The following is a 23,576-nucleotide window of genomic DNA, read 5'->3' as shown; positions in this document are numbered from 1 at the left end:
AATTTTGTGGTACGCCACTATACACTGACGTCACCTTTTTTTCTGTGCTTATTTATGACGTCAAATAAATTTTCTTGACTAGCTTCATTTCCTTTTTTCACCTGAGCTGTTTTTATGGCAATTTTTTTCTTTTTTGAAAGTTCAATAACGTAAAACATTTTTGAAGTATTATGGCTTTAAAAAAATATTTTTGAAAGATCATAATTGTAATTTCTGACTTCAAGAAAAATAATTGGCATGCCAGAAAATTTGTTTGGGAATACAATATCTAAAAAGTTACGTTACTACGCATAAAAATTGAATGAAATTGCGTAATTTTGTTGCATTTTAAAAATAATTTTGAATTTGAGAAAAAAGTATCTCGTCTCGAGTAAAAATTGCTGAGTTTAAGAAATTTTTTGAGATTTTTTCTCAGCCCATTTTTCGAAGAAACGTTCAATTGTATTTATTTATAAAATTAACGTGTTAATCGTAAGAAAAAAGACAGAAAAAAAACACTACAACAATATAATGCATAAAAAGTTATTAGATAGATTTAGTTGAGAAAAACAGTCGTACTTCTAGTTTACAAAAGGGAAATAAAAAAAAGTAATCAAGTTCACTGCAGAAGAAAAAAGTAGTCTTTGGAGGTGTGTACACGTCGCGTAGGTTATCACGGCAAAAGAAAGAAAAATGGTCAAGTCCAGCCGGTTCACGGAAAAAAGGAGGCCCAGTAGCGATGGAATGTCAGCTCGTTCCCTCCTGTTGCCCTCGAGATGGCTGTCGAAAGCCGCGACAGAAGAACCTCAGTCAATTCGTTGTTGTAGCCGCGCAGAGTGTGTACATAAATATGCAGCTGTTCCCTTGGATGAAGATTTTTTGACACGTTTCAACGGTAGTCTTGTAGCACGCGCGAAGCGAGCGCGAAGTCAGGCTTCCTTTTTGCCCCATCCTCCCGTCGACCCAGGCGCTCGGTTTTTCTATGCGAACGTTAGAACGCGATAAGTTGTCGATCGATTCTACGTTCTCCACGGCTGTAACGATGCATTGTTTCTCCGGAATGGAAAAGGGAAGCAGCGCTGGCTTTTCGTCCGTAATGGAAGTACGTTTTGCCACATTCTCGATTTAGACGTATCGACGAGACGCGGAGACACGCGCGAAGCGTCGAGGGCACACGCCCGGCGAGCTTTTCTTTTTCCACGCGCGCTTCGCGTTCCGATAGCGAGGGAGAACAATGGGCGCTAGACGCGACTGCCGTTGTCATTTTTTTCTCTCCCCTTCCGCTTTCCGTTGTCTTCTCTTCTTTTTCGCTATCGGCGATAACGTATCTGCACACGCCCGACAATGCGAGAAAACAATGCGCTAATGCTGTGCGTCCGTACCTGGAACGAGGCCAAAAGAAAACGAAGCGAGCGATGCTTTTTCCCCCTCGGCGCGGCGGCGAGCGGTCGCCCGAGCAGACGGAGAGGAGTACATTATTGTGTCGCATTTTTATCGATTGCATTTCGTACCTGATTACATTACTGTTGAAGTATCATTTGTACACGTGCTCTTCGTGTCAATGCCTGTATAAAACAAAAGGAAAAGCAAACGAGCGTGTTCGCACGGAGGTGTAAGATCCCCTTGATTTCGAGTGAAAACGCCCGCGAGCCGTTAGTTTCTATGCGCGCGCGCGTGTGTGTGTGTGTGTGTGTGCGTGCGTGCGTGCGTGCGTGCGTGCGTGCGTGCGTGAGCGTGAATACAAAAAAAATTGTTGCGATGTTTGAAAAAAGATGAAAAAAATGCAAACAAAAAAAGCAGTTTGAGGAAGAGAAACACGACGGGAGGTGGTAATATCAATAAATGTTAATTACATTCGACTTGAACCTTGTTCCGCCTCATCATTTCTCTCCTGGCAAGAACAGCGATGTTTTATCTATGTTATTTCTTTCTTCGTTTTTTGCTTGACAAACGTTATATTGCGTCTTATCGCACATACAAAAACGAAGGTTTGTTTTCACAGCACGGCACGATGTCCAAATTAGAAAATAACGGGCGAACGCGGGGCACGCGTGCGCGCGAAAATAGTCTCAAAGCCACTTGGACGTCTCGAAAGACTGGAGACCCTCGGCCCTCAGCCTGGACAGCATCGGTCGATAAATATCCGCGGTGAACGGCAGCACGTTGCCCCGCTGCTGAATCTCGCCTGCAAAGACGGCACAGGGATTAGGTGCGCGACGCGCCGCCCGCGAGCCACCGCCGGCTTACCGTCGAGGAGCATCTTGGTGGCGATGGCCGTTGGGTAGCCGACGGTCCTGGCCATGGCCGAGTGGCCGTGGGGCTCGCCGTAGGTGACCATGCTGAGGCCCCGCTCCTCCAGCCTGTTGTCCGGCCAGCGGATGCGCACGTCGTGCCGGAGCACGACGAGGTCGCGCTCGGCCTCGCCGAAGGCCAGCTTGTGGGCCAGGTAGTGGCTGAGGGTGTCGAGCGGCGTGCCGAGCTTGTGCACCGGCTGCTCGAGGAGCAGTCCGAGGTCCTCGATGGCGGCGGCGCGGTCCTCGGAGCCGAGGCGCTCGGCGAGCTTCTGCTTGAGGTTCTCGTAGAAGATGTCGTCGCTGGCCAGGCCCAGGAGGTCGCAGACGAGGGCGCGCTGCGGGCAGACCGGCCGAGATGAGCGCGCCGCGGCGCCGCGCCCGGGGCGGGCAGGCAACGTACCCAGGTGAGGTGCGGGCCGTTGGGGTGGAGCGCCGGGTGGGCGCCGGGGTCGACCAGGCCGAGCAGCTGCAGGCCCTTGACGGCGTCGGCGAAACCCCGGAAGCGCAGCGTGCCGCGCAGCACCGTCTCGGCCTGCTCGATGCCGTAGAGCTGCCGGTAGGCGGTGCTGTCGCGGTTGGGGAAGCCCTCGAGCGCGAAGCCGGGCATGAAGTCGAGGCTCTGCGCCGCGGACATGAGGTCGCCGCCGGGCGCGATCTCCACGAGCTGGCCGCCGCGGAAGTACTTGGCGGGCGCGAGGGTGTTGAGCAGCACGCCGCGCGGCGACCAGCTGAACTTGTAGCGCAGCGGGTTGCCGGAGCTCTCGGGCGCCGGCAGGCCGCCGCACCAGGACACGAAGCTCTCGACGCGGCCGCCCGCCTGGCGCACGTCCTCGAAGAGCTCGAGGGCGAGCAGGTGGTCGATGCCCGGGTCGAGGCCCACCTCGCTGACGACGCTCACTCCCGCCGCCACGGCCCTGCGAACGCCGACGAGAGCCTAGAGCGCGAGGCCGGGGCCGGGCCGGGGGGGGGGGGGGCGGCGGGGGGGGGGGGGGGGGGGGCACTCACTCGTCGTGGAGCGCGCGCACGCGCTCGCCCAGGTAGCTGGCGGTGACGAGGTGCTTGCGCGCGTCGATGCAGCGCCGCGCGACCAGGTGGTGCAGCGAGTAGGGCAGCAGCGAGACCACCACGTCGGCCGCCTCGAGCGCCTCGGCCAGCGACTCGGGCCGCTCGGCCACGTCCACGAGCAGCGCCTCCACGCCCGGGTAGCGCGCGGCCAGCGCGTCCGCCTCGTCCTTGAGCTGCGAGCCGACGGCGATGCGCAGGCCCGGGTCGCGGTGGAGGTACTCGACCAGCGGGGCCGACACGTAGCCCGCGCCCAGCACCAGCACGCCGCGGCTGCCGGCGGCGCTGCCCGCCGACTCCTTGTGCCGGCTGCGCAGGCAGTTCTGCTGGCGCAGCTCGCGGATGTACTGGTAGCTGGGCGTCAGCTGGCCGTTCGAGGCGATGATGGCGCCGAGCACCGCGGGCGTGAAGTCGTGCTCGTCGAGCGGCCGGCGCGCGTCCGAGCGTATGACGTCGAGGGCGTAGGGGAACAGCAGGTCGCCGAAGAAGTCGGTGGCCTCGCGCGGCAGCTGCGTCGGCATGTTGTCGATCGAGCAGACCAGCACGCCCGGGCCCTTGAACGACTTGGTGTCCTTGTTGCGGTCCGCGTCGTACAGGCAGAACGGCGTGTCGATGGTCGTGCACTCGTTCATGAACCTGCAAGCAGCGGCGCGCGCTCGCTCTCTCGGTCTCTCGCTCTCTCGCTCTCTCGCGCCCCCCAAGTCCCTCTCTCCGCCTCGCACTCACTCGATGCTGCCGCCGGGGTCGGCCGAGATGTCGCAGATGGCGAGCATGCGGTGCGGCAGCGCGGGCGCGCCCACGCTGATGGGCAGCCAGGGCGTGTAGGCCGGCCTGAGCAGGTTCTTGGCGTCAGGGATGGTGAGCAGCTTGGGCGAGTCGACGGCCCAGTAGATGCCGTTGACGATGACCGAGGCGTAGGGTGCGATCTTCTTGCTGAACGTGGAGATGTAGCGCTCGGGGTGCTGGTCGTACTCCTCGGGGTCGAAGCCGCCGCCGTCCTTGCGCTCGAGGTGGTGGCGGCGGCGCACCTCGCAGGCGTACATCTTGGTGGTGTCTGGGCGCGCGCGCGCGCGCGCGGCAGAGAGATCGGTGAGTCGGGCGGCGCGGGACGGGGGCGGGGGCGGGGCGGGCGGACGCGTGGCCTACCTCCGTGCTCGGCCACCTTGCGCAGCGTCTCCGGCGACACGTACTCGTGGGGCAGCTCCTGGAAGACCTCCTGGCCGCCCTGGCTGACGTTGCCGCTGCCCGTGAACACGAAGGTCAGCGGGCCGATGGACCTGGGCATGGCGCCCAGGGCGATCTCGTAGCCGGCGTCGCGGATGGCCTGGCGCGCCATGCCCGAGTTGCGGTAGTTGTGCGCGGGCCCGATGTGCATGAAGGGCGTGTGGTGGCCGAGCGCCAGCAGCCGCAGCCCCAGGCCGTGCAGGATGTTGACCATGCCGGCCACGCCGGCGTACTTGCCGAAGGCCACCAGCCGCTGCCCGCGGTCGTCCGTCAGCTTCTCGTAGTCCAGCAGCCGGATGCTCTTGTCCAGCACCGCGTCCAGCATGGGCATGTTGCTCTCCTGCGCCTTGATCGTGTGCGAGAAGAAGCAGTAGGTCTTGTGCGGGATCAGCTGGTCCACGGGCACCTGCTTCACGCCGAAGATCACGGAGGCGCCGCTGATGTCCTCCTGGATGTGCGCGCCCGCCGCCTGGTAGCTGCTGGCCGGGTAGGCGCGCCGGTTGCTCGGCTGCACCAGCACGCGCACGCCCGCGCGCACCAGGCGGCGCACGTTCGCGGGCGCGATCGCCGCGCGCCGCTCCCACACCGACTGGTCCTCGCGCCGGATCGCGATCACCTTGCCGCGCAGCTGCTGCTGCTGCTGCTGCTGCAACGGCCGCGGGCGTCGCCGGGTCAGAGCGCTCCTCCCGCCCGTGCCCGCCGGCTCCCCGAGGCTCCCGAGGCTCCCGAGGCGCGCTCTGTCGACGGCCTCGGGCGAGCCAGCGCCGAGGGGCGAGTCTCGCGCGGACGTCTACTCACGCTGATGCGGCGACAGCCCGAGCGCCGGGCGGGATCGTCGTCGTAAAGTCCGCGCAGCATCGTCCTCCTGTCCCAGGGCTTAGCCAGGAGGGGCGCGCCGAAACTTCTCACGACCCTCATCTGTGCGGAGAGGAGTGCGCGGGTGCGCGTCGAGTCGAGGGTTCGCCAACGGCAACTGCTCGTGCAATAAGACTTCGTGTTCCTAAATCCGTGCTCGTACCAAAACGATAACGATCCCGTATCTCTCTCTCTCTCTCTCTCTTTCTCTCTCTCGCGACCTTTTTATCTCGCGCTCCAGGCCAAAGACGCGCTTATCGCGATATGATAGTTGGGGGATTGGCCAAGCGCGCAATTTATCCGCCTTTGGCCAGGGGTGAGAGAGGAACAACTTTTTTTGCTTTATTTCGTGGGGGGCGAGGGGGAGGGGGAATCCGTGCACGACTCGGGTTTCAAGAACGCGCTCGGCGCCCAGGCGGGAAGGACGGATTCGCGTGTGCAAATTGAACTCGAGAAGAGGCGCTGGCCGACGCGCGAGCAAGTTTCGAAATCGTTGTGCAATTGTTCTGATCGACGAATCTTGCGAGCACGAAAAACACAGGCCGCAGCCGGCGACTCGCGCCACTACGCCAGCGGGCCGAGATAACGATCACGGACACGATGTTTACTATCCGCGTGCTCCCGGAGTGGCGCCTTTGAGCGCGCGCGCGCGCGCGCGTATCGGCGCAAATTTTCCAGAACAAACACGCGGTGATTTCGCGCTATCGCCAACGCGCGCGTCGAAAAGAAGGAAATCGACGTAATAATTCACCGGGCGACGGGGTTAATCGCGCTCCGTTCCTCCTTTGTTCGACGCGCGGAAAATGAAAGATCGCGTGCACCGCCTTGTCAGCGCTGCGCGCGTGCTTTCGTGACCCGAGCTTTGCTTTAGCATATTTTTCGTTTTCGGAGGATAACATTGCGTTGCGCGTACTGAAATATCGCTCCTTTTCCCTACATTAGTAATCCTCGTTCAGAGTATACTGGCGTGACGATCGAGAGGTTTTCAAGTCAAGAGATAGATTACATGTGTGTTTTTAAATAAATTTATTAAATACTCTGCGGACAAACGATTTCGAACAAGTGAATTCAAGAGATATCTTAGTCATGCGTTTCCCGATAGTCAATTGAGAAATGAAAAATTAGCACTGACATCAGGGCTAATTAATGATGTTATTTGTAAATGTGGAACCACTTCCATTGGAAACTAGAGACATCTTCGCGATCCTATTAGCATGCTGCGGCTGCGCGCGCAGTTTCTTCTTTCACTCGACTAATTCAACGTTTCAGCGCACGTACATCTTTTAAACTTTTTACATCTATTCAAAATAGTTTCAACACTCTCTTTCTATCTTACTGTTTGCATAACGTTTATATTCGCAAACGTATTTGTAAAACACTCGATTTTTAAAGCGCGCTTAAACAAAATTGTAGGATACTAAAAAACATAATTTTATTGTAGCGATGATAAACTAAATAACGGTCTTACAAACGAAAAAGAATAATTTCAGACTTCAGAATATCTGAACGTCAATTTGCAAAGTAAGAAAGATAGAAGAATACTTTGTCAAAAGTAATCAAAACTGTTGTAAGCGGAAAAAAAAAAGAAAATTATTATTTAACTGCCTTTCAATAAAAATTAATCTCGCAGAGACAACTTATTGCTTATTGTTCGGCTGTGCTTTGATAGAGAAATACATTTTGCCTTTAATCTTTTGACTAGTTGGTTTAACATTTTTCAGAACGTTAGTCATAATAGTGACGATTTGTTCGGAGGTAAGACCAGTTTTCTTGGATTTGAATTTTTGTAGAAGTTCGATAGTTGTCATAGGTTTTCTCATTAAATAACGCCTTACGGCATCTTCTGTGATGCCGGATTCACTACATAAAAAAAGGAGAAATTCAATACAAAGTTCCATAAATGGCCAATTTTTTAAGATCAATTGTTACGTACCTCGAACCAGGAACATAAGTAGAAGACGACGTGGAAGAGCTTGAACCATTATCCAGTCTGCTCTTCTTTGCCTGAGGCAAGTCTGGAGAGCTGTTGTAACTCCTTTTAAGTGAATCTAACTGGCTTGCCGAGCCTATTATTGGTGTGGCTGATCTGGAACTTTGTGTACTCGCTGGTTTTTTGTTCTGTTCAGCACCAGATTCTACGTCGGAAGACGAGTCAGAACCGTCGTCCTTCTTCTTTTTCTTCTTTTTGTCCTTTTTCTTATTTGGTTCCTTTGGATCCTTCTCCTTCAGAAATATAACAATAATATAAAAATTTAATTAATATCATACTATATGGCATAATGTGTAGCAAAGGAAACAAAAGATTTTTACCTTATCTGGTTTGCCTTCATCATCTTCATTTTCATCTTCATCCTTCTTATCTTCATTCTCTTCCTCGTCCTCTTCATCAGAGGCTAACAGTTTTCTCAATGCATCCTCTTGATCGACTGATTTTATTTCCTTCTGTGACTCTAATTCATCCTCTGAAGCTGAAGAATCAGAAATGTAGTCGCATTCTCGCCCTTCCTCGTCACCATCATCACTTTCTTCAAAAGCCTCATCGTCAGACACCTTCTTCTTTTTCTTCTTTCCATCTAGCAAAATAAATTTTTGACTACTACAATTTTTTCCTGTCTTTAAGTTGCAGATTGAACAAATGTATTTTACCTTTTTTTTTCTTCTTTTTGTCATCATCCTCGTCTTCAGATTTCTTTTTACTTTCCTCATCTTCTTCACTTTCTTCTTCATCACTTTCTATCCATTCATCCATTTCAGAAATCTTTAATTCTTTGTCTTTCTTGGTGATTTTCTTTTTGCCTTCCAATATTTCTCCTTCTTCGCCTACCTCTTCATCATTTCTTAGTCTTTTTCTCATCATGAGATTGAAATAGTTCATAGTCTTGTTTCTACGATTGAATTCTTCTTCTGCCTCTTCTGCACTTAATGCTTTGTACCTCTGAATAGGTTGAAAATTGTACCTATCAAAAATTCATGTATTTTAATAAAATTATTAAAAAAATATTGCTAAAGAAAAATTTACCATTCGTGTAGTGGGAATGCTTCTATTGCACCATCAGGTGCGTGTGTAAATACATAGTACGATGCATTAGCACTGACACCACCCTCTCGAATGCCCTTAAATTTCTTTCCAGTTTTTCCATTGACTTTGAGTATCCATGGTTGATCTTCAGATTTGTACTTTCTAGAATTAATACCAAATTTCTTTTTTCTTGCCTCTTCTCTTGCATCTCTACCAAATTCTGAGCCTGCACCAAATTTAGGCATTTCCTCTTCAACACCTCTAAAGTCCTTCATATTGTTTTCCCTTTCTAATTTGACCTGCTTCCACTCTTTGAAGTCAACTTTAAGTACTGCATTAAACCTCATTACATTGTGCTTTTTTTTATTAGTTCTACAGTTTCGGATAAATAAAATATAAATTTATTATTAAATTTCTTATTATTGTTACATTATTATCAAATTATCAAATAAATTAAATAATATTTACTTTGGTACTCTAATGCTAAATTCCTGAATTAAAGGTTGAGACTTTGATTGCTCTTGCTGTGAAAACACAATTTATAAAATTATTAATTTGTCATGTGAGATAGTTATTTAAAAATCATCTTGAAAAAGTTTGAGGTTAAGAAACATGTAATACTTACAGCTGTGTGTACACTCGAGCTGACATTAGCCATTTTGTACACTTTTTAATGCTAAATTTAATAATCTATATTCACTAAATTATCAAATGTTAACAAACAGCTCTAATTTCACATAAATTTCATTTTTACTAACAGTTCTGCAATTGAGTAAGCTACGTGTCAACGACAAAACGACAATTACCAACATGAAGGCACGTTCACATGCGGCGATTTTTAGTATATTCTGTAGTGAATGGTGGCGCATATAATAAGGAAGAGAGCTGAGAAAGGGATTAGGAACCTTCAACTACAATTAGTGGAATTAGGCCTTAATTTTATGGAAGTACTTGAATATATGAGAAGAAGAAGAAAATATATATAAATGATATGTATTAATCATCCCAAAAACTTTTTTTACATTAGCATACTCATCAATAAGCAATATTCGTGAATATTTGAAAAGTAAATTGTAGACCTGACATTTGAACATTAAATGTGGTATGTACGTTCGGCGCTACAGTTTTAAACAACAGTCACTTTTACTCACTACCGGTAGTGTTGGTACTAAATAATCGAACTAGATATTTTTAGTGATGTTACTACAGTTGTGATTTGCGTCCGTATCCGTCCGTATCCGTACGTTGTACCTATGGGATCGGGGTTTAAGCTATAGAACCGCCTCGTCTGCTCGTCTCCGTCGCCAAATCGCCACGTTTGAACACGCCCTAAAGCGTATCGTACAGTTGATAGTAGCATATATACGTCCAGGAGTCTGATCAACAACTGATTTAGATTTTATTGAAAAATGTCGTGTGTTCTTTCTTCGTAATAATAGTTTAATTGGCATTTGGTTGTACTTAAAAAATTCCTAGTTTCTTATTAGAAAGAAAGAATTAGAGTCGAGTTTTATGATTTGGGTTATGCGATTGTCACTTTATTGTTGAAGAAGTCTATTGTTATATATAATTAATACTAATCATGCCGGAAGAAAAGGTAAGTAAATACGTCTATGTTGTTAATGGCAATCAATTTGGAAGTAAATAATTGAAAACCTAATCCGACGTAAAAATCAATTTGCGATATTTATTAATAAACTATTACTTCTTTTCAGGAACAAACTGAATTCCAAGTATTCAAAACTGTATTTGTACATTGCATTGTTATAATAGCATGTCCTGTGATATCATTCTTTTTGAGTAAAGCCTTCATCTTTGACAGTAAGCATTATTCAACACTGTTTTTTACTTAAAAATCTTTGCTGATGTGGTTATCATTTTAAATTCACAGCACTGTTTGGACTTAATTCAGTGTCGAGCAACATTTATGCTGCTGGTGTTGCAATGTTGATTTTACATCTTGCGCTTGGAGCATTTATATACAGGGCATACTTTGACCAGCCAACAAAAACACCATCAAAACAGGATTAAGAGCTTGTTCAACTGCTATTTACACGTCTTTAAGAGAATTTTGCATATTAAGTATTATGTGGAAAGATTAAATGGACCAAAACTTTTTTTTTCTATTAGATTAACTTGTTTTTATTGTACATTGTACAGTTACAATAAATTTCATCTTTTTTTTTAAGGTACCAATTAGTGATTCTCATTTATTGTTCCAATCATGAAACAAAAAAAAAAATGCACACCTAGTAGCAAATTTAACTCCAAATGTGATTTGCATAAAAAAAAATGAATAGAGTGTCAAGTTGAACAGAAATTAAATTTCAGATGATCGCATGAAAAACAAAATTTGTAAACTTCATGGACAGGAAAAAAAAATTATAATCATACATATTACGCTACAGCACTTGTGCTTTATAGCACTCTAAAAAGCTACGTAAATAATTCAAACTAACTATAACCATAAAAATCATGCTATATTCGTACTTTTTTTGTTTCCCTTTTTCCGGCAAATTACTTTTGCCCCGCTATATCTCAGCGTGTATGTGTGTATGGGTACGTATAGCAATAATAAAAGTTGTGATGATTTTTCAAATACAATTATTTTCATTTTTTTTTTATCGCTCTTATTGTGATTATAAAGTTAATTAAGATATTTCATAAATGCAAACACACAATTTACACGCGACTGTTGGGCTGACAAATCGATGGAATGAAGAAAATTTATAGTATGCGTTGTTAAATACATTAAATCGCCAGCGATATTACCCCCTAAGTCATTCACTTTCTTTTTCTTATTGTTTAATTTAGCAATCAATTAACTGTTCTGCTGTCATACAATAATTTATTTTTCATTTTGAAAAATTTCCTCCCACTCTGCACATCATTTCTTTACTAAGACTATTAAAATTAGAAATGTGTCCGCGAAGAAAAATCGCACAAATTATTACGAAAAGATAATTGATTTTCGAAAATAATAATTTAAAATTTTTCTTCGCTAGACTATTCATAGTACTCTCTTTCTTGCTCTGTCATCTAATGTATCGGGTGCTTTGGAAGCTTTAGCTTTTTTTCAGTCACAAGTTTAAGTATACAAGTTAATGAAATGCTCTTTTCAAAGACGCACCATTATACATAATTATCACCAGTAAGCGTCAGCTACAGACACTCTCCGATGTGTTTTTTTCTTTTAACACAGTATAATTTTGTTCTTCTCGCACTCTTTAAATATTAAGCGGATCATAACGAAAAATTACACCTAAGTTACAATTAATATGCATTCATCGTAAAACAATACTCATTAAAAGAGCACAAAATACAAAGCCAATATTAAATATACATAAGCAGCAATTTAAATTAAAGGCAAAATATGTCGATAGATTATCAATGAAAGGATTCTGATTATTTCCCCACTTAACATACATAATACATCCCCGTGCAGTGTCTGCGCACTCGCTTCACAATCGTTCGTTATAATTCAATGATTATAGTCTAGTTCAATGAAAATATTTGTGCATAAATTAATTAAACTTATGTGTATAGTGAAAAGATAGGAATGGGATCATGAGTAATCTGTCCGCAATCCATTTATCCATGAGCTTACAAACATGACAAAGTGAGAGTACTGTAGGCTGAAAAAATTTTTCTGATGGTATAAAAAGTTTGTTAACCTTCATACGTCTATTTTTCTTTCAACTTTCGTCTTATACATATAAAAATAATGTTTAGGCGCGTTTCTACAACAGAAAACTTGGATACTCATGATACTAGAAATGACAAAAGAAGACCTGTGTTTATACGTCGACTAATCTATAAGAATGAAAAAACTGATTAGTAGTTTAGGAAATATATATAGTAAGTAGAATAGTCATATATATATATATATATATATATATATATATATATATATATATATATATATATATATATATATGACAGGCGCTTTCGTGACATGACTGACGATATCCTGATTTGTTTTGTGTGAAAATCTTCGACGAAATAAATGGTAGTTAGTCGATTGTGTTTATTTTATTTGTGTTCTTTATTGTTGAGCCTCCGGTGTTCCCGAATCGACATCCATATCATTTGACGATTGGTTGTTTTGATTCTGAGCGTTCTTCTCGTTTTTCTGTTCTTCCTTCTTATCTTCTTTCGGCGGCTCTACTTTAGGTTTAGGTTTATTGAGAATAGGTGTGACAAAACCATCGAGAGACTAAAATAAATATTTATCAATTTAGTTACTCTGTCATAGGTAATAAATTAACTTGCGAATCCAAGATTTTATTAGAAAAATTTACCTGTCTTCTAGCACGAATCTGATTAACGTAAACAGGTGGTTGCTGTGTAAGTGGTGTTTGATTTAGTAGAGCACGCGTATCCTCGAGCCAACTCCATTTTTCTTGTACATGTTTCTCAACTTTGCCTAGGTCCTCGTTGGTAATGTGATCGTACTTGTCGTTTTTAGGATCTTTATGAGTGGCTCGGATCTGATCGACAGCCTTCTTTGCCAGCTGGAGCGCGCCAGCGAGCTCCTCCATTGCTGGTGCTCGGTTTTCATATTCGTGCTTCAGATCCTTTATGGGCTCGCCTTGGGACTGTAATTTAATAATTGTTGTTAATATAAAAATACAGATTTTTTTTTATGAAAAGAAGCAAACAAAAATTAACCCTTAGCCGAGCTAATCTGTCAGAGTAAACTTGACGCTGACATTCCTCGCCTTCCTCATATAACCAGTTCTCAGTATCGTCAAGGGTGCGGCAAAGTACTTCGCGCTCATGCTCTTGCACAAAATTTGCTAACTGATCCTCATCTGAAACTTTTGATCGAAGATCATAGACGTACTCCTCGAGAGCGTTACGAGCATCAACTCGCTCTTTCTCTTGCCTATCTTCTGCTACCATTTTGCACTGAAAGTACAATAGATATATTAGATATCGTAAAATTATTAAAGTAATAATTTCTTGAGGCAATTACTACCTCTTTCTCCAAGGCATGATCAAGATCACTTTGCAACAAGCCATATCCATGAATGTCGATGGGTAAATCAATATGACGTACTTTAACTTTGCCTTTACCGTCATCTGCTTTCTCATCACTCTAAAACGCAAAACCGATTGTGATTACATAAAAATTGTATTTGTCTCAAGTTTTACAATTTATAAAGTCGCTATGACGTTGAAAGAAGCTATAGAATAGTTCACCGAACTTTTGAGCAGATCGACATATATAGCAACTGCCACGCGAAATTATGGATTTTAAATGAAGGTCGTGATTACAATGATACTTTTGGCGAGTGCGTCACCTTTGACTCATGACTAAAAATATAATGCTATACAGAATATTTATTCCGTGCAGATAGTGCATCGGATTTTCTTTATCGATCAATAAACAAAGTAGCAGAGCCAAAAATTGAGAAATAAAAATATCTTATGAGTATGTATTTTCAGAAGTCAATGATTAGTACGAAATTTAATAAAATAACAACTACAGCACGTGACACAACTTTATCTTGGACCCATATGCATTGTATTAACATTTCTTTTTTAATTGTTATTAATTAATGATTGTTCACATTTAAAAACCACAACCAAATGCATGATGTCAATGAAAAAGCAGTAGAGAAAATAAACAAGTTACTTTTGTATTGTTTTTGACATGATTTTTGAATGTTTTTTTATAAATACAATTGATAGAAAATACTTTCAAAAATATGTCAATATTTTTTGAGAAAGGAATGGCGTGCAATTTTTTAATAAATTGGCTCTCATCAGAAAACATGTAAAAAATGACAGAAAATTTGTACAAAAAAAAATAATAAAAAAAAAAAGAAAATTCCTTCGAATTTTCACGCAGCATTACATTTTTAACAAAAGTCAAAAGTTTCAGACAACACTTTGCAAGTAAATTTAAAAGTGTGTAGTTGTGAAATCTTAAAATTGATTTACACAATTAAAAAAACATGTCATCTCAATAATATGTTTCCTTTACAAGTGTTGAGATGTGCTTTACAACTATATCATTACTTATGCGTTGTAAAAAAATTACCTACGATTCTATGCACTATGTGTGTCCAAAAAAAGCTTCGAGAAAAATATTATAAATCTCAATCATGAGATATAACTATTTTTCTCAAAATAACAAGTAAAAAACTATATAATGCTATAAGTGTGTGTTCAAGCCGTTCCCAAACAAAAAACAAAGACAAATAGAACAGGAGTCAGAGCAGAAAGTGTGTTCTTGTGTAAAATGCGTATGTGTGTATATATATATATATATATATATATATATATATATATGGGTCCAAGTATAAAATGGCAATAAAGTGTGTGTCGCGTACCGAGCTGAGCCAGGACAGAGCAGATTTTATCCTAGAAGAGTAGGACGAACCCTCGTCGTCGGAGCATCGCCGTGACTTATCCATTTTAACCTACGATCACACACACACAGACACGTACGACTTCGTGTTTTTTCTTAATCGTGAAAATATCCACGTATCGGTAATTGGATATTCATATCAAAAGATGATGATTTTGAAAATTATACCTCTGGAGCAGGTGGTTCTTTGGCCTGTGCATCTTGATCTGCTTGATCCTTTTTGTCTTGCGACTGATCGATGTTCATAGCTTCTTGTTGCTGTTTCAACTGTTGCTCTTCTTCTTCTTTCTCCTGCTGAGTTTGCTCGCGTTTTTCCACCAAAGATGCTGATGCAATCGTCAGAATACCGTTTAGGTTGATTCTAACCTTTACTTTTACCTTTGACGATTCGCCTTCTTTGTTAGGTTTGATGTCGCGGATTGTGAACGTGCCTAAGAAAAGTAGAATTCGATAAAAATTGAAACTATTAGGATAGATAACTTGATTTGTTATTATCATACACAGAATGCTGCGTATGCACTTACCGATTAGACTTGTAGGGTATGTTGGTGGTTGCACACTGTAGTTAGCAGTCAAAATGAATGGACTGGATCGGTAGAATGTCAGCATCTTGGAGAATGGAATAGAGTGATTCTGTTCAAACACTTCCATTTCTCTGTAAAGTAAAAGACATATTGATAATTGATTAATCTATCTTAAAATAAGTATATTCTCAGTGTTTTGAAAAGCTTACCCAGGCTCTCCCTGGCTAGCATCCCATGTAAGTTTTATAGGATAAGGCTGTATGTCAGTTACTGAAAATTCGCGTACTCTAACAGCCGGACTAAGCATGGCGCATTGCAAGGCACAACCACGTGCAACAGACTCGTCTTGATTAAGAGTTGTGGAGCATGGCTTGCCAAAGATATCCTCAACAAGCTTCTTAATAGCCGGTACTCGACTTGAACCTCCAGCAAGTTCGACTGAGTGAATTTCATCCAACTTCAGTTCTGTAAATTATTATAAGTAAGTATCAGTATATAAAATTGGTTTTATACAATTAAATGAACAAAAGAAAATAAAAATACTTACTGGACTGAGCTAAGCAGTGCCTAAGTGTATTTTCAGCGCGCTTGAACAGATGCGCGCACATGGTTTCCATATCAGCACGTTGCATGTCACCATGCACGTCTTTCTCGTCGATGAAACATTCGATGTTGATGGGCAATTTCGTCGAGTTTGCCGACATTTGCTTTTTCAACTTCTCAACCTCAGCCAAGAGTCGTAGATAGGCGCGTGGGTTTTTGTGCGCGTCTACCTTGTAACGAGCTTGAAAGTCCTTGCAGAAGTAATCGGCCAAGATCGCATCGATCTCACGGCCGCCAACTTGTGTATCAGATGCGCTTGCAAGCATCTGTAAATTGCAATTTATATTTTTACCACTTCATTCGTTTATAAACTTTAATAATTAATGTACCTTCAGTTTGCCTTTGTGAAAAGCGCATATGGAAACTTGCAAGCTGGAGAATCCACAATCAACGAATACAACGTTCCTTGGAGCAGCATCAGGTGTAGGAAGATCTTGCTTATAAATTCCGTAAGTTAACGCAGTAGCGGTGGTCTCGTTAAACAGCCTGAGTACATTGAGTCCGGCAATACGAGCTGCATCAAGTAATGCTTGACGCTCGGCTTGGGTGAAGTACGATGGAACGGAAATTACACAGTCGTTCACCGCTGTACCCAATGCTGTCACTGAGATGTCTTTGAGTTTGGTGAACAGCATTGCAGTTATCTGTTCGGGTGTGAAAACGTGATCCTCGCCGAGATATTGGACCTGTTCGAAATAGAAAAGTTAGAAATATTCATTTTGCCGTAATGACAACAAACATTGCACACGATAATCAAAAATAACGCATCATTCTCGGGCAATGCTCTAATTAAGTGCGAATAAAACGCTACATGCAACAGTTAGAGAGATGCTCTCTCTGGATAAGTGCCAAGCGGCGACTTTGTCTACTGCGCTGGTGTCTGCATTTATTCGATATCACGTTGCATGGCTTCTTTTTTGTCAGCCGCGTCTCATTATCGGTAACGTGCTGCGTGCAAGCGCGCTGTCAAATACAATTCTCTTTTTTCTGTCATTCGGAAGCAATTCATTAAGATCGAGCACAAGTTTCAAAAAAAAAGCTAATAGAACGTTGATCGTGCACTTTGTTGATCATTCGACTGTCATATTCCGTCCAACTTACATGAATGCCAATACCGCCATCGGCCGTCTGGCTGGTCTTGTAGGGTAGGTGCTTAAGTTCTTTCTGAGCGAATGGATCGTTGTATTTTCTACCTAGGAGACGTTTAAAGCCGTATATCGTGTTCTTCATGTTCGTCACCATTTGGTTTTTCGCTGCTACTCCAAGAATACGATTCTTGCTGGAGAACGCCACGCATGACCTATACAAAAATGGGATTTCATTGGTTTCTTTTGTATTTAGAATGAACAAAAATGCTTTTTATGATTAGACTTTACACAGCGTTTTTATCGATTGTTACTATTGTATGGCTATAGCTGCTGTGCGCGCTAATATTTTGTGTTAACTCAATGTAAGTACTATTCGACAGATGGTAACTGACGTGTGCACGACCTCGAAAAGAAATTGTTTCGACGAATGTTTATTTTATAAATAATATTATCTAGATCAGCTGCTCAGGGGTAATCTAAAAGAAAATTTGTTACCGAATGATTTGTGAATGAGAATAAAAGTTCATTTTAAAATGATTGCTCATCAAACTCTACAGCCGCAATGATTATTCTTCCTCATCGATGAAAACACCAGCACTCTAGTGAGGCAAGCGAAGGGAACGACACGAAAGAAAAAATTAAATTTATCGCGCATAGTACGGCGCACCACGCCACATGGAATCGCATCGTCACGTTTATACGTGTATAAACGTTCGTCGTCGCATATACGACAAAGGTGTCTTCTCTCTATATCTCCCCCTCTTTCACTCTCTTCTTGAGTCATTTGTTTTAAATAGAGGACTTATGGCAAGCTTCCTTTTCGGTCTTTACATGAGAAACACGTGCGAAAAAAGACAGATTCGGGAATAGGCCTCCCACGGCCATCATTCAATGAGTAATGAATGCTCTCTGCTCGCACGAGTTCAATGCCGTCTTCACCGCCGTAACAACAAAACTGCTACTTATTTCAAGCGTTTTTTTTCTATAGCTGGTGGGATCAACACACACGTATAGTACGTTGATCTTTATTAAGTTGTAGTTTGAGGAAATCACGAATATTTGATTTTTATGTAACTGCTTGCAAAGAGGACGAGCAGCCACGCGCGTTGCTCTCTCGCATACGCACACGGTTAATTAAATTATCGTCGGCTAACTATAAGCGGAAAAAAATTTCACTTTGGAGGTTAATCTTGCTACTGATATTTCGCTTTCGTCGCCGTGGCTCTGCGAGCCGGCGACAATACGTTTGATTACCGAACAAGACATGAATGCGCGACATATACAGTACTTACGGCGTGGCCCTGAGGCTGTAGTCGTTGGCGATGGTCTCGATGCCACCGGCTCTAGCCACGGCTATATAACAGCTATCGTTGCCGAAGTCTATGCCGATCACAGACATTGCTGCCATTGTTAACACTCAGCTATCTGTTTTTGCACTTTGTAACAACGATGAATTGGAAAACAACAAAATTGTTTGCTTATTTTTTAAGGCTACAATAAAGCAATTTTCGTTTTTTCAATTCAGCTCCGAAACGAGCTCTCCTTAATCCTCTTATATCTCTTTTCGCTGTGCTTGCTTCTGCTAAACTGATGATGAAGAGAGCGAGGAAGCAGAGAAAAGCATGTAGCGCCGCCACCGGAACGCCGCTTACTGGAAGCTTCCAGAAGCTTCCAAACGAACTTTCCGGTTTATCATTTTTTTGAGGTTTAAGATCATAAAAAAACGTTCAATATTTTTGTTGTTTAATGCAATTGTTACAATATATATTCTTATTTATCAATGGTTTTTCGATTAGAGTTTCCGAAAAGCTTCATGTTATCAACGTTAAGGATTGTGGTTTTGAGGTTATTAAACATGTGGATTTTGAAAAGCGCGGCGTGATGATCGATTGGACCACGAGCACTAAAGCCCGGTAACATGGCAGTTTTTGAAAATTCAACCGCCGCCAATGTTCTGTATTATTCCAGAAATTTCGGTTTCATAATTTACAACCTTATACATGAGGTTAATTAATTTTTTTCAAGCATCGGAGAAATTATGGTTTTACACCGAACGTTAGCAATTATTGAAAATTATTTTAATTCATCTTAAATTAACTAAAGAAGTAATGCAACAATTATAGTCATGAAATTTTTCGTAATACGAATAAAGCATCATTTGTTTACATTTATTTACATAACAATGACAGCTTTAACAAAGTATAACAATATTCTATAGTAACCAAAATATTTTTTTCATACTACGTCTGCTTCGCTCGGCTTGCACCCGAATTGCGTCACACCGTGATAAATAGAAAGCCGTAATAGAAAGAGAGCGGCTTGCCGTGTACGAGGAATGAAAAACAATTACATACGAAAAACATTTGTTGCTATGTTTCGAAATCTTCTAAGTGTTTTATTAATCGAGAAAGAAAATCTGTAATAATAAAAGAATTCGTGTCGAAACATAGTAATAATAATCAATCACACGTCTTGGAGTGAAAAGCCGACGGAAATGCTGTGAATGTCAACTTGCATCAGCTGAATATAGTTGTATGCATCTCTACTTTTTCATTGTCTTATCTCGTCTAGCAGGGAATGTCACACCTGTGCACTCGTCCGTTGTGTTACCTGGCTCAACGAACCAAAAGTCTCGAGTCAATTTTTGATTGTGTTACTGTTGCAATTCGTGCAAAATGTCTAAGATACCAGCAGAGAGGTTATGGATTGCTGTTGTCATCGAGACATAAATACTCCAGAATTCACCCTGTTTGTCAGTTAATTAACGATGATGAATGGAACTTGAAAGATGAGCCAAAGAAGAGTCAAAAGGAGGTAAAGTATGGCAAGTTGGGGCTTATTTTGAGTGGATTAGGTCTGGCAGTTGTACTGTGCGAGAACCCACATCATATGTTAGGTAGGTATTTTTATTTGAATTAACAACAATATTCAAGAAGCAGAATATAAAATAATATTTAAGAAGAAGACAAGTTAATTTTTTACTTATTTCCATTTGAAAGAGAGGAAGTTCTTTCGTGCTGCCCAGTTTGGAAATATCCCAGATTTAAAAAGAGTATATCTAAAAATATTCTTCTTTCAATTAAGTGATGTTATACCTATTTAATTGATTTATGATTTGTAGGCTATTGAGAGTGGTGTTAATATCAATGTAAGGCATCCACTGGGCTGGACTGCATTGCAAACAGCAGCTATCAATGGCAAAGTTGAAGTAGTAAAATTTTTATTGCAACATGGAGCTGACATCAATGCTGGTGATGATTTCATTAATGTATACAAGACTGCTATGGAAAAGAGGATGCATCCTTCTGATGGTAAACATTTTTTTTCATGATTACATTTTATGAAAATTTCATAATTTTTTCTTGTATATTGTAGTGTTGATGGAACGAGAAGAAGAATTCTCAGATCGTCTGATAGCCAGAGCAACTTTCAAAGGGTTTACAGCACTTCATTATGCTGTGTTGTCTCGTTCTAAGGAATGTGTTAAAGCTTTACTGGATGCTGGAGCAAACCCAACTATAGAAAATGAAGCTGGTCGCAGAGCTGTAGATTATGCTTACTCTGATAAAGAGATTGAAGATATGCTTATCAAACAAGCTAGGAAATATGATGAAATGTTAAGAGAAAAAGTTAGTAATTTATGGAGAGTATCATCAATTTTTGAATAATCTATTTGAAATATCGTTATTGATATTTTCATCTATAGGAAGCTGAGGAAAGACGACGATTTCCTTTGGAGCAGAGGTTGAAACAGTACATTGTTGGCCAGGAAGGAGCAATTTCAATAGTAGCTTCAAGTATGTATTTTTCTCAAATACGTTATGTTTTAAATATATGTTGTATTAATTATTGTATTTTACAGCTATCAGAAGAAAAGAAAATGGCTGGATTGATGAGGAACATCCATTAGTTTTTTTATTTCTAGGCTCATCTGGTATAGGAAAGACTGAATTAGCTAAGCAGTTAGCAGCATACATACACAGGAACAGATTTGATGCATTCATCAGGCTTGATATGTCTGAGTATCAGGAAAAACACGAAGTTGCCAAGCTCATTGGAGCACCACCTGGGTAAATTTCATATATATTTATTTTGCAGATAAATATGTTAAATATTTCTGTGAACCTTTTTTATAGATACGTTGGACACGATGACGGAGGACAGTTGACGAAGATGTTAAGAAAATCCCCATCTGCTGTTGTTCTATTTGATGAGGTTGATAAAGCACATCCAGACGTTCTCACAGTTTTATTACAACTTTTTGATGAGGTATGCCATATCACATTTTGCATTCAAAATCATCAATTCTTTTATTAATGAACTGAATCAACTTTATAGGGACGACTGACTGATGGTAAAGGAAAAACCATTGAATGTAAAGATGCAATTTTTATCATGACATCTAATCTTGCCAGCGATGAAATTGCCGAACATGCAATGCAGTTAAGAGAAGAGGCCGAAAGAATATTGAAAAAGAGACTTGATGAAAAGTCAACGGAAGATCAGGAACCTGAAAATATTGAAATTTCGAGAAATTTTAAGGATCAGGTCGTAAGTATCTTACTAGAAAAAGCGATTTCTTATAAAAAATAAATTTACAACAGTAATAATCTTTATTATTATCTTGTAGGTTCGCCCAATTCTTAAGACTCACTTTAGACGTGACGAATTTCTCGGCCGCATAAACGAGATTGTCTACTTCTTGCCATTTTCACGAGCTGAATTAATAAAATTAGTAGCACGTGAATTGGATACTTGGGCATTACGAGCACGAGAACGTCATAAGATTGAACTTAAATGGGATCGCGAGGTTCTATCAGTCCTTGCCGATGGTTATGATTCGCATTATGGTGCTCGTTCGATAAAATATGAAGTTGAACGTCGTGTCATTAACCAACTGGCTGCAGCACATGAAAGTGGACAGTTAGGTAAATAGAAATATTATATATCTTTGTTAAGTGATCGTCGAAAATTTATTTAAAAAATTAATTATTATAGAAAAAGGTTGTTGCGTACTCATAAAAGCAAGATGGCACGAGAATGGAGCAAGTATAGGTCTCTCAGTCAAACCAGCCGGCGTAAAGGATTACGTTGATCTAGTAGATACCGATAACTTTATCAAAAAAGCTAATGGGAATTTTTAGAAATTGGCTGTCTCTTTTTCTTTCGATAATAAAATACAACGGATTGATGATATTGTTAAGTAATTAACAGAGCTGCGTTCGCGTGTTGTTGCTAATAACGGTCAAATGTTTTCGAATGCTGTTGAAACAAATTTTCTGACTCCGCACAAAATAACAATGTATAGATGTTGACGGACATGCATCGAATCACATCGATGCTTTTGCCTGTAAATAAAAAATTATGAACGAGTGGTTGACGAGAGGAAAAATTTTGTAAATGTATATTGTATATTGAGAAAAATAAACACATCGTTATTTTTGCCAGATATATATAACAACGATCTATAAATGCTGAAGAAAGTTTTAATTATTGTTCCAATCAGTCGTGTTACACATTTTTTTTCGGAACATAACGGCTCAGAAAATGTTCTCATCCCCTATACAGTTTTGATATCCTTTGGCCAGATGTGTCAATAGATTTTTCGGTGTCTTTGGTTATAGTTTCCAACAAATCCTCTACTCAAAAATAATAAATGTAATATTTAAAAAATATCAAACTAATATGAGTTAAATCAGTTTACTTGCCTGTACAAATTTGATATTTCAGAACATTCTCTACGTTCCCGTTTTATCCTATTCATTAAATATTCATTAGTAAATGTAATATAAAATGAAATGATTTCACAATTTTCTCTAGTTTACTGTAGCTTTAAAAATGTTCAGCCTGTATTAATATTATATCGATTAATCGTGTCTCTTTCATATGAATGTTATTTTCGTACCAGGGACGTTGGCAAGTCAAGCTCCCTGATACGAAAAATAGTACACACTAGGGGTATACACGCCACGCGAAGTAAAATGGCGAACCTATAGTTCGTGTTTGCCACCCACGGCTTGCCGATATGTACTTTACTTCCCTAGACATGTAATGTACGATATAGAGAATTTTTTTACTATGCTCTGTCGATCGATTATGCAGATCGTTAGATTTCATTCCAAACGTAGATCTTTTACGATCAACATACAGCGCTATCGAGCAAAAATTAATCGGCTCATTCGTTATCTATCCTCCGCGAAACGCAAATAATCGTCTTTGCACGCCAGCTTTTCCTTTCTTTCAACTATCTCGGTCGAGCGGTTTGCGAGAGACGATGAACGTCTTATCTGCCGGCTGTGCACGGAAATGTAGCCACCTTTACCCGAACGTTACCGCGTGTGATGACCGCTACGGCAACACGAAGATCGGCTGAAGCTAAATTATATGCAGGAATACACAATACAACTACAGTGATAATTTTGATATTGCAGGTGGTCTCGTACTTCGCGTGGTCGTTGGTCTGCGAATGGACGTCAGATCGCTAAAACCGGTGCACGCGTGTCTACCCGGAAAAGGGAACAAAGAGACAATAGCGAATCGGACTCACAA

General features: G+C 42.0%; 5 protein-coding genes across 7 annotated transcripts; 2 read left to right on the top strand and 3 right to left on the bottom strand.

Moving 5' to 3' along the window:
- Positions 1-114: 114 nt before the first annotated feature.
- On the bottom strand, positions 115-5,693 carry LOC131667255 (alpha-aminoadipic semialdehyde synthase, mitochondrial). 2 transcript variants are annotated; one of them, XM_058940566.1, is made up of 7 exons: positions 5,358-5,693; positions 4,482-5,202; positions 4,062-4,389; positions 3,279-3,971; positions 2,674-3,187; positions 2,227-2,608; positions 115-2,164 (listed from the first exon to the last, which is right to left on the bottom strand). In XM_058940566.1, exons 1-7 carry the CDS (start codon positions 5,475-5,477, stop codon positions 2,049-2,051), a joined length of 2,874 nt encoding a protein of 957 aa, XP_058796549.1. In that variant the 5' UTR covers positions 5,478-5,693; the 3' UTR covers positions 115-2,048. The 2 variants fall into 2 exon arrangements, with proteins under 2 accessions (XP_058796549.1, XP_058796548.1); XM_058940565.1 differs by having other exon boundaries at positions 4,482-5,205; positions 5,358-5,684.
- Positions 5,694-6,412: 719 nt separating this feature from the next.
- LOC131667257 (general transcription factor IIF subunit 1) lies at positions 6,413-9,215 on the bottom strand. The gene is made up of 7 exons (XM_058940568.1): positions 9,059-9,215; positions 8,902-8,957; positions 8,434-8,805; positions 8,061-8,371; positions 7,725-7,987; positions 7,348-7,637; positions 6,413-7,274 (listed from the first exon to the last, which is right to left on the bottom strand). Exons 1-7 carry the CDS (start codon positions 9,089-9,091, stop codon positions 7,052-7,054), a joined length of 1,548 nt encoding a protein of 515 aa, XP_058796551.1. The 5' UTR covers positions 9,092-9,215; the 3' UTR covers positions 6,413-7,051.
- Positions 9,216-9,661: 446 nt separating this feature from the next.
- Positions 9,662-10,625, top strand: LOC131667114 (vacuolar ATPase assembly integral membrane protein VMA21 homolog). The gene is made up of 3 exons (XM_058940326.1): positions 9,662-10,030; positions 10,149-10,254; positions 10,325-10,625. The coding sequence occupies exons 1-3, from the start codon at positions 10,016-10,018 to the stop codon at positions 10,462-10,464; spliced, it is 261 nt and encodes an 86-aa protein (XP_058796309.1). The 5' UTR covers positions 9,662-10,015; the 3' UTR covers positions 10,465-10,625.
- Positions 10,626-12,380: 1,755 nt separating this feature from the next.
- On the bottom strand, positions 12,381-18,620 carry LOC131667291 (heat shock 70 kDa protein 4). Of its 2 annotated transcripts, XM_058940655.1 has the most exons (12): positions 18,320-18,620; positions 17,041-17,239; positions 16,269-16,625; positions 15,884-16,205; positions 15,546-15,801; positions 15,337-15,467; positions 14,981-15,243; positions 14,775-14,864; positions 13,415-13,534; positions 13,105-13,344; positions 12,735-13,031; positions 12,381-12,649 (listed from the first exon to the last, which is right to left on the bottom strand). In XM_058940655.1, the coding sequence occupies exons 1-12, from the start codon at positions 18,433-18,435 to the stop codon at positions 12,479-12,481; spliced, it is 2,562 nt and encodes an 853-aa protein (XP_058796638.1). In that variant the 5' UTR covers positions 18,436-18,620; the 3' UTR covers positions 12,381-12,478. The 2 variants fall into 2 exon arrangements, with proteins under 2 accessions (XP_058796638.1, XP_058796639.1); XM_058940656.1 differs by lacking the exon at positions 14,775-14,864.
- A 725-nt stretch (positions 18,621-19,345) lies between these two features.
- On the top strand, positions 19,346-22,643 carry LOC131667119 (mitochondrial disaggregase-like). Its single transcript, XM_058940334.1, has 11 exons — positions 19,346-19,526; positions 19,602-19,923; positions 20,027-20,079; positions 20,149-20,338; positions 20,403-20,656; positions 20,734-20,824; positions 20,890-21,097; positions 21,164-21,296; positions 21,366-21,578; positions 21,658-21,955; positions 22,026-22,643. Exons 2-11 carry the CDS (start codon positions 19,605-19,607, stop codon positions 22,169-22,171), a joined length of 1,905 nt encoding a protein of 634 aa, XP_058796317.1. The 5' UTR covers positions 19,346-19,526; positions 19,602-19,604; the 3' UTR covers positions 22,172-22,643.
- Positions 22,644-23,576: the final 933 nt, after the last annotated feature.

This window comes from Phymastichus coffea, unplaced genomic scaffold (genome assembly GCF_024137745.1).
Source record: "Phymastichus coffea isolate CEN01 unplaced genomic scaffold, Cenicafe_Pcof_1.1 PCOF00063, whole genome shotgun sequence".
In the NCBI taxonomy this organism is placed as follows: domain Eukaryota; kingdom Metazoa; phylum Arthropoda; class Insecta; order Hymenoptera; family Eulophidae; genus Phymastichus; species Phymastichus coffea.
Note: the sequence above shows the minus strand (reverse complement) of the source record. Positions and strands in the feature narration are given on the sequence as shown.

Excerpts from the sequence above, each read along its gene's own strand:
- LOC131667257 (XM_058940568.1), bottom strand. The coding sequence starts at position 9,091 with ATGGCTAATGTCAGCTCGAGTGTACACACAGCT. Across the intron at positions 8,806-8,901 it reads TTTAGCATTAGAGTACCAAA|AACTAATAAAAAAAAGCACA; the intron begins GTAAATATTATT and ends CCGAAACTGTAG. Across the intron at positions 7,988-8,060 it reads CAAAAAGAAGAAAAAAAAAG|ATGGAAAGAAGAAAAAGAAG; the intron begins GTAAAATACATT and ends TTATTTTGCTAG.
- LOC131667114 (XM_058940326.1), top strand. Across the intron at positions 10,255-10,324 it reads TAAAGCCTTCATCTTTGACA|CACTGTTTGGACTTAATTCA; the intron begins GTAAGCATTATT and ends TTAAATTCACAG.
- LOC131667119 (XM_058940334.1), top strand. The coding sequence starts at position 19,605 with ATGTCACACCTGTGCACTCGTCCGTTGTGTTACCTGGCTCAACGAACC. Across the intron at positions 21,297-21,365 it reads TATTACAACTTTTTGATGAG|GGACGACTGACTGATGGTAA; the intron begins GTATGCCATATC and ends TCAACTTTATAG. Across the intron at positions 21,956-22,025 it reads ACATGAAAGTGGACAGTTAG|AAAAAGGTTGTTGCGTACTC; the intron begins GTAAATAGAAAT and ends TAATTATTATAG.
- LOC131667291 (XM_058940655.1), bottom strand. The coding sequence starts at position 18,435 with ATGGCAGCAATGTCTGTGATCGGCATAGACTTCGGCAACGATAGCTGT. Across the intron at positions 16,626-17,040 it reads ATGGCGGTATTGGCATTCAT|GTCCAATATCTCGGCGAGGA; the intron begins GTAAGTTGGACG and ends TATTTCGAACAG. Across the intron at positions 13,032-13,104 it reads ACAGATTAGCTCGGCTAAGG|TCCCAAGGCGAGCCCATAAA; the intron begins GTTAATTTTTGT and ends ATTAAATTACAG.
- LOC131667255 (XM_058940565.1), bottom strand. The coding sequence starts at position 5,477 with ATGAGGGTCGTGAGAAGTTTCGGCGCGCCCCTCCTGGCTAAGCCCTGG. Across the intron at positions 3,972-4,061 it reads GACCCCGGCGGCAGCATCGA|GTTCATGAACGAGTGCACGA; the intron begins GTGAGTGCGAGG and ends CGCTGCTTGCAG. Across the intron at positions 3,188-3,278 it reads GTGCGCGCGCTCCACGACGA|GGCCGTGGCGGCGGGAGTGA; the intron begins GTGAGTGCCCCC and ends CGGCGTTCGCAG.